This window comes from Poecilia formosa, unplaced genomic scaffold, assembly GCF_000485575.1.
Source record: "Poecilia formosa unplaced genomic scaffold, Poecilia_formosa-5.1.2 Scaffold894, whole genome shotgun sequence".
Lineage (NCBI taxonomy): Eukaryota > Metazoa > Chordata > Actinopteri > Cyprinodontiformes > Poeciliidae > Poecilia > Poecilia formosa.
In genome coordinates, this window is record NW_006800833.1 from 46046 (window position 1) to 58335 (window position 12290).

Genomic DNA, 12290 nt, shown 5'->3' on the forward strand with positions numbered 1-12290 from the left:
GGCACAAACTATCAGCTGCAGCTTCTCTGCATTAGTAAATGATTGATCAGCATCACTCTATGATGTTAGGGTGGAGATTCTTTAGAACTACAAATGAAAAAACAAATGAAGAGGACACAAATTATTGGACCAGGGACATTTAATCTCCTGCAGTTACAGCACAACATGTGGATCTGCAAGAATTATTATTACTATTTTTTGAGAAAACATCTTTGTTTACAAATATAAAGAAAAACCTAAACGTGAAATAAAGTATGCCAGGAGTTCAACATTCATATCTGCTTACAGCATTTTGGTTTGTATTCTTGGAAAAAGTGAATAAGTATAGTCTGATGTAGTTAACCAAAACTATTAAAAAAATAAAATGAATACATAAATGGGTGACAATGAAAGAAATGTACATTTGTAAACATGAAATTTGCCAAATATCATAATTAGATTAATTGCCAGTCATCCAGCTGCATTCATATTCTTTCCATGAAAACCAAAAATAATATGCCCATACCTTAGTGAAAATTTTGTGTCAATATTACAAATAATAAAATAATTATTTTCAAAATGTTCCAGAATAAATGATGTCTCCTATGAAACCAGCAGGGGGCAGCAGTAGCTGCATGAGTTTTACCAGTTACAGATTCACTGATGGACATACAGGTGAAGTGGTGAAATGCTTAAAAACATTCACATACTGTGGCACAGCTGGTAGCACTGTTGCCTAGCAACAGGTTGTGAGTTTGAATCCCAGCCTGTGTTTACTGCATGGAGTTAGCATGTTGTCACTGTTCAAATGCTTTTCTCACAGTCCAGAAACATGACTGGCAGGTTAACATATATAATACATAAATCATATTCCTACCTGAATGACTTTCCCTTCAGATTCCTCAGCAGGTCCAGTTGATTCAGTGGTGGGATGATTCTAGGAACACAAAAATAGGATTGCATCATTCTGTTAAGATGGTTTAACCCATTTAAAATGGTTAAAGCTTGCCTTCAGGGTCCTTTCAAGCTTAACACATCAAATCTGGCATCTAACCATAACCCTTTCACCTCAAATTATGATTTAAGGTTAGAAGCAGCACCAGATATTTTCAACACACTGTGAAAGTCATAAATCTGTTGTGTGAAAGTGAAGCTAAATGCTTTTTTTGCTGAGTCATTGCAGCACTGGACATCAAATTAATTTCTCAAAGTGGCTGCAGGGAGAATCGTCTTTTAAAATGTCTTTCAGACAGATATCTCTGCCAAGGCTCCGCTGGGCAAACAGACAGCCACATCTGACCCCACAGAAAGACTGAATGGGAAAAGGATAGTCTGTGTTCTACTGTGCTTACAACACCAATAATGGTAGCAGAATGTGATACAGTAAAACAACAGGATTTCCAGAAAACGCTGAGTAAGCAAGCTGCGCTTGTAAGGCATCTCTTACCTATACATGGGAACAGCGACAGTCTGCTCGTAAAAATCCCAAGTGCACAGCAGATCTGTACGGGAGAGGTTAGTGGCATAAAACCTCCATGCAGCCTGCAGGGAAATAGTTTTACTTTAGCGTTCAATCGAAAGCAGAAAGCACAGAATTTGGTCTGAATATGTTGTGATGAACTCTTTACCTTTATCAAGCAAAATAATTAAGAATATTAAAAATGTAAATTTCAACTTTATTTGGAGAAATAAATATTATATTGCAAAACAGGATTTGATTAAATCATATGAAGATGGTGGAGGCAATGCCATAGATTTTCATGTTATGAATGGAATGTTAAAAATAAAATGGCTTAAATTGTGTTTGCAGAATCTAAATTCTATTTGGTTTGTTATTCCCAGTATGGTCTTTAAAAACTTGGGTGGACTTGATTTCCTGTTAACATGTGATTTTGATCTTAGAAGATTACCAGTAAAACTTTCAGATTTCCATCAACTGGCTCTTTTGTATTGGAAGTTCATCTTCAAACACAACTTCACTCAACATAACACTCCAATATGGAACAATAGATACATATTGATCAATAGAAAATCCTTTTTTATCGAGAATTGGTTTCGTAAAGGTGTGTGGGCTGTTGCTCACTTTTTGGATGCAAATGGTAACATATTATAGCATTCTGAGTTTTATGATAAATTTCAATGATATTGTACCCAGGCAAAATACAAAAAAATCGTTAAAGCCTTCCCTCGTCAGCTTGTATCCATGGTCAGACAAGATTTAATGTATTCTAAGGTTTGTCCTCGTTTAAGGACTCTTTTGATTGATTTTTGTGACAACAAATGCAATAATAAGTTTATAAGAAGCTGTTTATCCAGTTATTGTGCCACGGATGTGCTTAAAAGAGAGTATATCCTTAGAGACTTTAACAAAGAACAAATTAAAAAGATTAGATCAAAATATTTATGTTTTCCACTTCCTTCCAAAACAAAAGATATGCAATTTAAAATTTTAAATAAAATTTATCCAACTAACAACTTCCTGAGACCCAGGTTTAAAATGGATGTAGATAAGTGTGGATTCTGTGAAAAAGTTACTGAAGATTTAAATCACCTGTTTTTCACGTGTGAAATGGTTCAGTCTTTTTGGCAAGATCTTCATCAGTTTATTCTCAGCCATGGTATACAATTAGCAGATATAACCATACAAGATGTTAAATTTGGTATTTTNCTTTCAGATTTCCATCAACTGGCTCTTTTGTATTGGAAGTTCATCTTCAAACACAACTTCACTCAACATAACACTCCAATATGGAACAATAGATATATATTGATCAATAGAAAATCCTTTTTTTTATCAAGAATTGGTTTTGTAAAGGTGTGTGGGCTGTTGCTCACTTTTTGGATGCAAATGGTAACATATTATAGCATTCTGAGTTTTATGATACATTTCAATTATATTGTACCCAGGCAAAATACAAAAAAATCGTTAAAGCCTTCCCTCGTCAGCTTGTATCCATGGTCAGACAAGATTTAATGTATTTTAAGGTTTGTCCTCGTTTAAGGATTCTTTTGATTGAAAATGTTGATTTTTGTGACAACAAATGCAATAATAAGTTTATAAGAAGCTGTTTATCCAGTTATTGTGCCACGGATGTGCTTAAAAGAGAGTATATCTTTAGAGACTTTAACAAAGAACAAATTAAAAAGATTAGATCAAAATATTTATGTCTTCCACTTCCTTCCAAAACAAAAGATATACAATTTAAAATTTTAAACAAAATTTATCCAACTAACAACTTCCTGAGACACAGGTTTAAAATGGATGTAGATAAGTGTGGATTCTGTGAAAAAGTTACTGAAGATTTGAATAACCTGTTTTTCACGTGTGAAATAGTTCAGTCTTTTTGGCAAGATCTTCATCAGTTTATTCTCAGCCATGGTATACAATTAGCAGATATAACCATACAAGATGTTAAATTTGGTATTTTCATCAATGAGCACTTCATTGACTATGGAATAAATAATGTTTTATTGTTAGCTAAATTTCATATACACAAATGTCGCTTTTCTAAAACCATTCCTAACTGTAGACGGTGGATGAATGATTTAAACTTGTTTTATAAATCTTTATGTCTAGTAAAGTCAAAAAATGCGTTTAAGCTGTCCAATTTTTTGAAAAGTTTTATACTTTAATATGCTGCCCTGTTGTATGTTTTTTTATTTTTCATTTTGTTTTGTATCATTTCTGTCTTTATTTATTTATTTATTTATTCTTTTTCTCTTTTCCAGTTGTTGTTTGGCTCTGTTGACACTGTGTTCTGTGATCTTATGATGTATACATTGCGGTACCTTTATGGAGCTGATTGTATATGTTTATATAATAACAATAAAAAAAGAAAAAATATTGTTGTGATGAAGCTTTTCTTTGACTGATACCTGGATGAGGCCCGCTGCAGGGTTACGGCGCTTCTCAAAGTGTTTCTGCCTGTGCTGCTCCTGAACTTTGAGGGCAAAGCCAGAGCCCAGGATGCCCTAATAAGAAAAAGGTAGAGTTTAATCTGAAAGAGAAAGTACGTTACACCCTGAAATAATCAGATGTACTCCTCAAAAACATGTCAGACCTTCAGTACGTTGAAAATTTAGTCACACAGTCTGTGTGGTGCGCCTAAAAAAATGCCACCACAGTATTTTGTTTTTTTATCATTTTGAAATATTTTTATGTATTTTCTAAAACAATTAACAAATTACATTTTATTTGCAGTTCGGCATGTTAATCTGCCTGTATTTATAGTGCTTTCCTGAGGTGGGGACGGGAGCGGTAATTGCGAAGCGGAACCTTTGTTTTGGGGGGCGTTGCTTCCAGGTTGGTTTTGGGATGGACTTCCGGTTTGCCTCAGACGCAATCTGGATGTCAACATCATCGCTTGGTCGTTATTGCTGACTTTTGTTTATTTTCTCTTCAGGTCAGTATACGGTTAAAAGAAAACACCAAAACTACCGTGTAAGATACTTAACATCTTAACTGACCAGAATATGTCGTTTAGTTAGGTTTTTGTTCACTTTTTGGCCAGTTTTATCAGGCGAGGTTAACGTTGACTCGCTCTGAGGGCCGTTAAATCTTAACGTCTCCATGTTGGACAAGTTTTATTTTGTTTTAATATTATTCAGTTAAAGTTAGTTAGATGCAGTAAAGCTTTGTGGCAATTGACTTGTGTCTAATGCACAGGCCGTGGTTATCTTCATCTGGGTGGGGGATGGAGGTGTGAGAGGGTGATGTGAGGTTCATTGTTGCTTGTGAGGGAAATACACCAAATTTATGAGACCATGGCAATGTAAAACATTAACATTAAACACTGAAAGGTTTGTCTGTTGAATAAAAAAACTCCGCAATCTGGATGTCAACAGCAGCGCTTGGCCGTCATTGCTGACTTTTGTTTATTTTCTCTTCAGATTGTGTGTCATCACTGTTACAGCAGTCCTGACATCCGGGACCTGTAGCATCTGCCTCAGTGTAATAAATCTAAATGAATTGGTTCTGTAAGGTCAGAAGGTTTGAGAAGGAACACTAGTCAAGAAAAAGGGTCCATGTTGATAAAAAAAAACAAAAAAACAAATAGAATTTAACTGAATACTAAAAATGTTGAAGTACTGGACTGAAATGAGTGAAACTGTAGGTGATTTACTCTGGGGAGAAATTCAACCTTCATGAAAGCACATCCAGAGAAATGCCCTTGGCAAAACTAGATCTACGGTCTCTAATGAAGACATAAAGCAGCAGCATCACATCAACAGGAACTCAGTCAGTGTTTGGGTTTAAAGCTTTCCCCACAAACCAACACACTCACAGCAGGAAGGGCAAAGAAAGCCACCCCTATCATGCTGAATGCAGCTCCCAGCAAGCGTCCGTTCCACGTTTTGGGAACTTTATCACCGTAACCGATGGTGGTGAGCGTGATCTGATGGACAAAAGTAGAAATAAATTATAAAAACACAAAAATATCAATCTAATTCAGGTGTATTGATCAAGAGATCTCTTTGTAAAACATCATTCACATTTTTTCTGTTTCAAAACATTTCTTTTCAGTTCCAGTTTCTTTGTTTCAAACTGTTTTCAGTTTCAATTTCTTTTTTTCTTTCTTTTGAACAAACATCATGGCCCCCTTTAAAACAGCACAGTTATTCTGCCTTACCAGTCCCCACCACAGAGCATCAGCGTACGTCTCAAACTCCTCATTGGACTCTTTTTCCACAGAATAGACCAAGAAGGAAGCCAGGATGAGGCACAGGAAACCAATATACCAGGCTGTGATGAGCTCCTGCAGGGGAAAACAGTACGGTGAGCATCAGGGGACATAAAGCAATAAAGTGGCATCAAGACAGGAGACTACTGTCGACTGGTAAAACAATGAGCACATAATAATATTGGACACAATAATCTGAGCCCTAAGCCCTAAGTGGCGTTTCATAATGTATTTATTTCCCTTGATCACACACATCCTGCTTCAACTTATCGCCTCCCATAGGGTGCGTTCACACTGCAGCCTGAAGTGACTCAGTTCCGATTTTTTTGACGTAATGCGACCTGTATCCGATCTTTTCATGGCAGTGTGAACAGCACAGGTCGGATTCTTTTTCGAATCTGACCCATATCCGATACGTATCCGATTCTAATGCGACCTAACGTCCAGGTCGCATTCAACCGAACTGAACGTCACTTTTTCTCAACAAATCTCACTGTTCTGCGTCCTGATAAGCGCAAATGGGAAGAAAAACAACCATGACGGATTATATGAGGATTAAGTTGTTAATATGCTGCTCCGGCCGGATAACAACTTCAAATATGTAAGCTAAGCTCCACTGTTAGCCTCCATGTTTACTTCCGCAAACACTGAGCACTTCTTCTTTTTATGGCGGTTGGCAGAACACTGAGAACTCTGACGCTATGGCGCCCTCTACTGCGCAGGCGGGACACTTTCAGGTCGTTTGCCCGTTCAGACTGCAGAACGCATACAGGTCGCATTTACTGGCAGTGTGAACAGCCCCGGCAAAAAAAATCGCAATTGCCAAAAAATCGGAATTGAGTCACTTCAGGCTGCAGTGTGAACGCACCCTTAGAAACAGCAGCAGCGCCTGTTAGTGCAAGCCAGCCATCCGGTTTGAAAGCACATTAAATATGTTTCCTCTCCACAGCAGAACTTTATGTGTCAGAGTGGACACAACTGAATGCAGTGGCGTTTTGCTGTAATAAAGTAAGAAAAGTTAAAAACTCACAAGAAGTTCCAGTTACCTAGAGAAAAAGATTATAAGTTTAATTCCAGATTTCTTCACCAGATGTAAATGCTCACCAGATGGATTTATTATTTCCCAAATACAAGCTGATTAAATTATGTTTATTTCCATTTTATGTGTTTAAAAAGACTTAAAGAACATCACTACAACACCATACCTGCTGTTTTACAATGATGAGATCATTTAAATGATAAACAATGTTAGCAAAAACATTTCACTAATGAAATATTTCAATAATTCTCAGTAAAACAAGCAGTCCACTATATCCCAATATAGCTGACTGCTGCCACTGTTTCACAGTTCTGTATTTGAGAATTCACCAACAAGTTTCTGTAAGACGTGACGTCCAAATTGTTTGGAGAAAACTTGAATATTCATGGTTGTTTTTGTAAAGTTTAAGAAAATACAGTTTAGGACAGTCTTTCCCAACCCTGGTCCTCAAGGCACACTGTCCTGCTTGTTTTAGGTATTTCTTTCCTTCAGCCCAGCTGATTTCAGTCGATGACTGATTGATTAACAGGCGTTTGCTGAACTGCAATCAGTTTAATCAGGCACATTAAAGCAGGGAAACCTCTAAAATATGTAGGACAGTGAGCCTGGAGGACCAGGGTTGGGAAACACTGGTTTAGGAAACTGAAATATCTTGGTGCAGTGCTGCTATTGGCTGGTATTTACCAAGCAGAAAATCCATTAATTTCCTTGGAGACTGATTGGCTGAACCTCAAAGAGAGGAGATAAGGAAGATAGCAGGTATTAGCGTCTGTGCTAGCGCTAACGTATGTTACGGTATATTTGGTGTCTGAACCATTAAAATAGGCAGTTGTAGGTATTTTTTGAAGGTGTCTCAAATAATCATGGATTAGCTATTCACAGGCATTTAGTTTAGTCCCTAACTCCTCTGAATACCAGCTGCCCTCTTTATGTTGAGAAAATAAAACCAGTATTACTGCAAAATCAGACCCAAATCCCAATACGACAGGTTTCAAAGGAAACAGACTCCAGCAAAGGTCCAGCTACCTGAGTCACTATTTCCAGACAATGTGTTCATTTAACAAACTTTTTCTCAACATGATGAGACAAATAAATTGATGAATATCTGGAGAAACAACGCCTTATCTTCAAAAACCCAAAACTATATTTGAAGGACATTCTTTGCTCAGCTTCTTTTGACTTCAATACAAAGTACATAAAAATGAATCCTTTTGTACACTTACACTTACAGCTGCAGTATGTAACGTCTGTAAAAAAATATATTTTGTTACATATTTGTTGAAACTGTCACCATGTCGTGACAGTTTGTTACTCTGTAAAAAAAAAAAAAAAAAGAATAACATAAAATAAAATCAAGCTCCTCAGCCTTTTTCCAGTGCTAACTGATCAAACAACCAATCAGAGCGAGGAGGTGGGTCTTAGCGCTGTTAATCACAATCTCATGTGGCTGATCATCTCCCCTCCCCTTAGCCTCTTGCTCTCTGCTAGGCTGCAGCTAGCATAGTCTGTTGTGAATGCTAAGGTTAGTTAGCATGGCCAGTGATGTCAGTGGATAAAGAATTGTTTCTCCACCTTTAGGACATTGAGCAGCAAGTGCATGAAGATGATTGACAGCACTAAGACTCTCCACTAGGCTCTGATTGGTTGTTTTTGGTGCATTTCTTCAGATTGCAATAGCAGCTCAGGGAGGAGGTGGAGGAGACCGATGTTTTCACAGATTACCTGTCTCATAGCAAACTGTCAGGACATGGTGACAGTTTTAACAAATATGTAAAAAACACTGTATAAAGTTACGTACTGCAGCTTCAACGCCTAGCTCACCTTGCTGTGGGCATAAACGACAGATCCGAGGAGCTTCCAGGTGCCTCCACGGCGGTCCATCCGAAGCATACGCAGGATCTGCAGGAATCTCAAACTCCTGATGGCCGAGGTGGCAAAGACATTCCCCTGAGATCCGGCTGCCAGCACCGACACGGAGGCGATCAGCACCATTATATCTGAGGAGACAACCACAAGATATCTGTGTATAATAATTAATCCTCTTCTATAAAACAAAAGACTATTGTGAACGTTCTTCAAGGATTCATTGAGGGGAACATTGAAATAAAAAAACAAAAAGTCTGAGTTATGTTCAGGGTAAAATAAATGACAATACAAACTTGATTCCTCACCTATGACACAGAAAGGCTTTCTGGCAAACTTTAACCTCCCCCTCCATCCTCTGTAGCGACAGCAACATCCAGCGGCCCATATCCGCACAATGTACTCAACTCCAAAAACCACAATGGTCACAATCTCCTGCAAAGCAAATGAAAAACCAGGGAACAGCAGAAAGTCTGTTATGTGAATATGAAGGTGAAAAGAGAAATGAGCTTGTCTACCAGACTGCTCTAGAGTTTAATGCTTATTTAGTTATTATGTAATTATCAAAAGATTAGGAACAGTCTGAGTTTATTTGCTATTTCTTAAGAAGTGTTAAGGAGGACTGTTTTCCAGGCTCTTAAAATACAGAAATGTTTCTTTTTAAAAAGGATTTGTTAGGCAAAATTCACATTTTGCATGTTTTTATATTTCAATTTTAGTCTCAACTGCTTCTAAAAACAGACCAAGAGCATTAAAAATACATTAAATCATTTTTTAGCAATAAGTTAGTATTTTTAATGTCTGAAAAATTAGCCATTTCAAAAACCTCCTGATTGTTGAGTCACACTGTGCTGTTACCTAGCAACCCCAGCCGACCCCTGGCTGTAACCTAACAACCCAAGCAGAGCTCCAGCACGTTTGGTCAGCTGGTTTTACTGTTGTGTTTGATGGCTACTGGAAAAGACAAATGTTCTGTTGTAGGTTTACCATCCACAAACCACTTGCTGCACTTGTTGGTTGTGCAGGAGGCTACACTTATGCTTTTCAAAGATGTACAATTGAGCTCAAAATATGCTGAACTGAGCAGAGTAACATCCCCTTATCTAAGAATGATTTTGTGTGAAACGTGTTTATGATAATAAACACGTCTTATTATTATAAAATATGGCAGGTGGTAGATGACCGCACTGGGTTAACTCGGGGAATCTTATCTGTCCTTGTATCAATCAACTCCAAACCTCTTCTTTGTTCTGTCACAGTTATAGATTTATTTCATTTTGATTATCATGCTCCAAACTTTGCGAGGACTGACCACCCCGCTCACCCGCTGCCTCATACACACAAATCCAGCACACCATTCTTTCCCATTCATACTTGATGACAGTCACGCCCACATCGACACGCCCACCACCCAGGTGTCAAAGCCATGTGTCAGATCAGTAACTTATTTCATTCATATGGCTCTTGTAGAGCCTCAGTGAAAACGTGTTTATTATTATTATTAACTCTTTGGTGCAAAAGACTGATTGACAATCGATTTATTTACTGCATGTTTATGTCTGTTAAGGCTCAGATGGAACGTCACTGAAAGCAACCATTTAAACCATTCAGACGAACACAACAGAGACACAATCAGATGACTGATTACCCGCAATAATAACTCAGAAATAGTCCAAATAGTTTGGATGTATTTTTATTTCTTTCCTACTTACGGAAAGTTTCTGTTTATATGATAGGTTTGTGGTGCCTTTCTATACTAAAGAAAAAGATATAAAATGTCAGATATTTCACAACGAGATATTAACATTCATGAAAAAACTTTACATAACTTTATATTAAAGCAGAAAGTACGGCGGCCACCACAAGAAAGGCTTACAGTATTCAATTATGCCGCATGAACTGAACGGAAAAGAAAAAAAATTCCCCATGTCTCCTGGACGGCTCCGTAATAAGCTTCTTTGTGTGCTTTGGAGTTTCTGTGCTGATTAATTTTTTTGCGAAGCGATAAAAGCTGGTAGCTCTTACAAACTAAATCTGTATTTCCTTCAGCCCACTGGCTGCAATGTTGACACCTTGAGATGCCATGAGACCTAAATTCTGAACATCATGGCATGGAGTGGATCCCAGTTTTCCATGTCTGGCATATAACCATTCATTTTATCTTTTAAACTGGTTCTATTGATCCTGTGTCCAGACAGAGGGATAATCAGTAGCCCAGCATCATGACCTGTTTGTTCTGAAGATCCTGCAGCTTCATCTTCCTAACATGGCGCCTCCTCACCCTGACTCTCATCCTGACAGGAGGAACCACAGAGCTCTGTTAGGTTAAAGCTCATCTTCTGNTGTTGTGTTTGATGGCTACTGGAAAAGACAAATGTTCTGTTGTAGGTTTACCATCCACAAACCACTTGCTGCACTTGTTGGTTGTGCAGGAGGCTCCACTTATGTTTTTCAAAGATGTACAATTGAGCTCAAAATATGCTGAACTGAGCAGAGTAACATCCCCTTATCTAAGAATGATTTTGTCTGAAACGTGTTTATAATAATAAACACGTTTTATTATTATAAAACATGGCAGGTGGTAGATGACTGCACTGGGTTAACTCGGGGAATCTTATCTGTCCTTGTGTCAATCAACTCCAAACCTCTTCTTTGTTCTGTCACAATTATCGATTTATTTCATTTTGATTATCATGCTCCAAACTTTGCGAGGACTGACCACCCCGCTCACCCGCTTCCTCATACACACACATCCAGCACACCATTCTTTCCCATTCATACTTGATGACAGTCACGCCCACATCGACACACCCACCACCAGGTGTCAAAGCCATGTGTCAGATCAGTAACTTATTTCATTCATATGTCTCTTGTAGAGCTTCAGTGAAAACGTGTTTTTTATTATTATTATTAACTCTTTGGTGCAAAAGACTGATTGACAATCGATTTATTTACTGCATGTTTGTGTCTGTTAAGGCTAAGATGGAACGGCACTGAAAGCAGCCCTTTAAACCATTCAGACTACGAACACAATAGACACAATCAGATGACTTATTACCCACGATAATAACTCAGAAATAGTCTAAATAGTTTGGATGTATTTTTATTTCTTTCCTACTTACGGAAAGTTTCTGTTTATATCATAGGTTTGTGGTGCCTTTCTATACTAAAGAAAAAGATATAAAACGTCAGATATTTCACAACGAGATATTAACATTCATGAAAAAACTTTACATAACTTTATATTAAAGCAGAAAGTACGGCGGCCACCGCAAGAAAGGCTTACAGTATTCAATTATGCCGCATGAACTGAACGGAAAAGAAAAAAAATTCCCCATGTCTCCTGGAGGGCTCCGTAATAAGCTTCTTTGTGTGCTTTGGAGTTTCTGTGCTGATTAATTTTTTTGTGAAGTGATAAAAGCTGGTAGCTCTTGAATTGCTACAAAATAAAGCTGTATTTCCTTCAGCCCACTGGCTGCAATGTTGACACCTTGAGATGCCATGAGACCTAAATTCTGAACATCATGGCATGGAGTCCATCCCAGTTTTCCATGTCCGGTGTATAACCATTCATTTTAGCTTTTAAACTTTTTCTATTGATCCTGTGTCCAGCCCGACCGATAAACAGCACCCCCGCATCACGACCTGTTTGTTCTGAAGCTCCTGCCGCTTCCACTTCGTCTTCCTAACATGGCGCCTCCTCACGCTGGAGGAATCACAGAGCTCTG

At 37.9% G+C, this 12290-nt stretch overlaps 1 protein-coding gene across 1 annotated transcript in view; it reads right to left on the reverse strand.

Moving 5' to 3' along the window:
- Positions 1-8957, reverse strand: part of LOC103131992 (potassium voltage-gated channel subfamily KQT member 2-like) — a 24312-nt gene extending 15355 nt beyond the window's left edge. The window contains exons 1-7 of the mRNA XM_016667082.1: positions 8871-8957; positions 8521-8696; positions 5610-5735; positions 5265-5375; positions 3856-3951; positions 1427-1521; positions 857-916 (exon numbers count right to left, since the gene is read on the reverse strand). Of these exons, the coding sequence (XP_016522568.1) occupies positions 857-916; positions 1427-1521; positions 3856-3951; positions 5265-5375; positions 5610-5735; positions 8521-8691 (659 nt within the window). The 5' untranslated portion in view covers positions 8692-8696; positions 8871-8957. The remainder of the gene's footprint in view (positions 1-856; positions 917-1426; positions 1522-3855; positions 3952-5264; positions 5376-5609; positions 5736-8520; positions 8697-8870) is intronic.
- Between the last annotated feature and the right edge of the window lie 3333 nt (positions 8958-12290).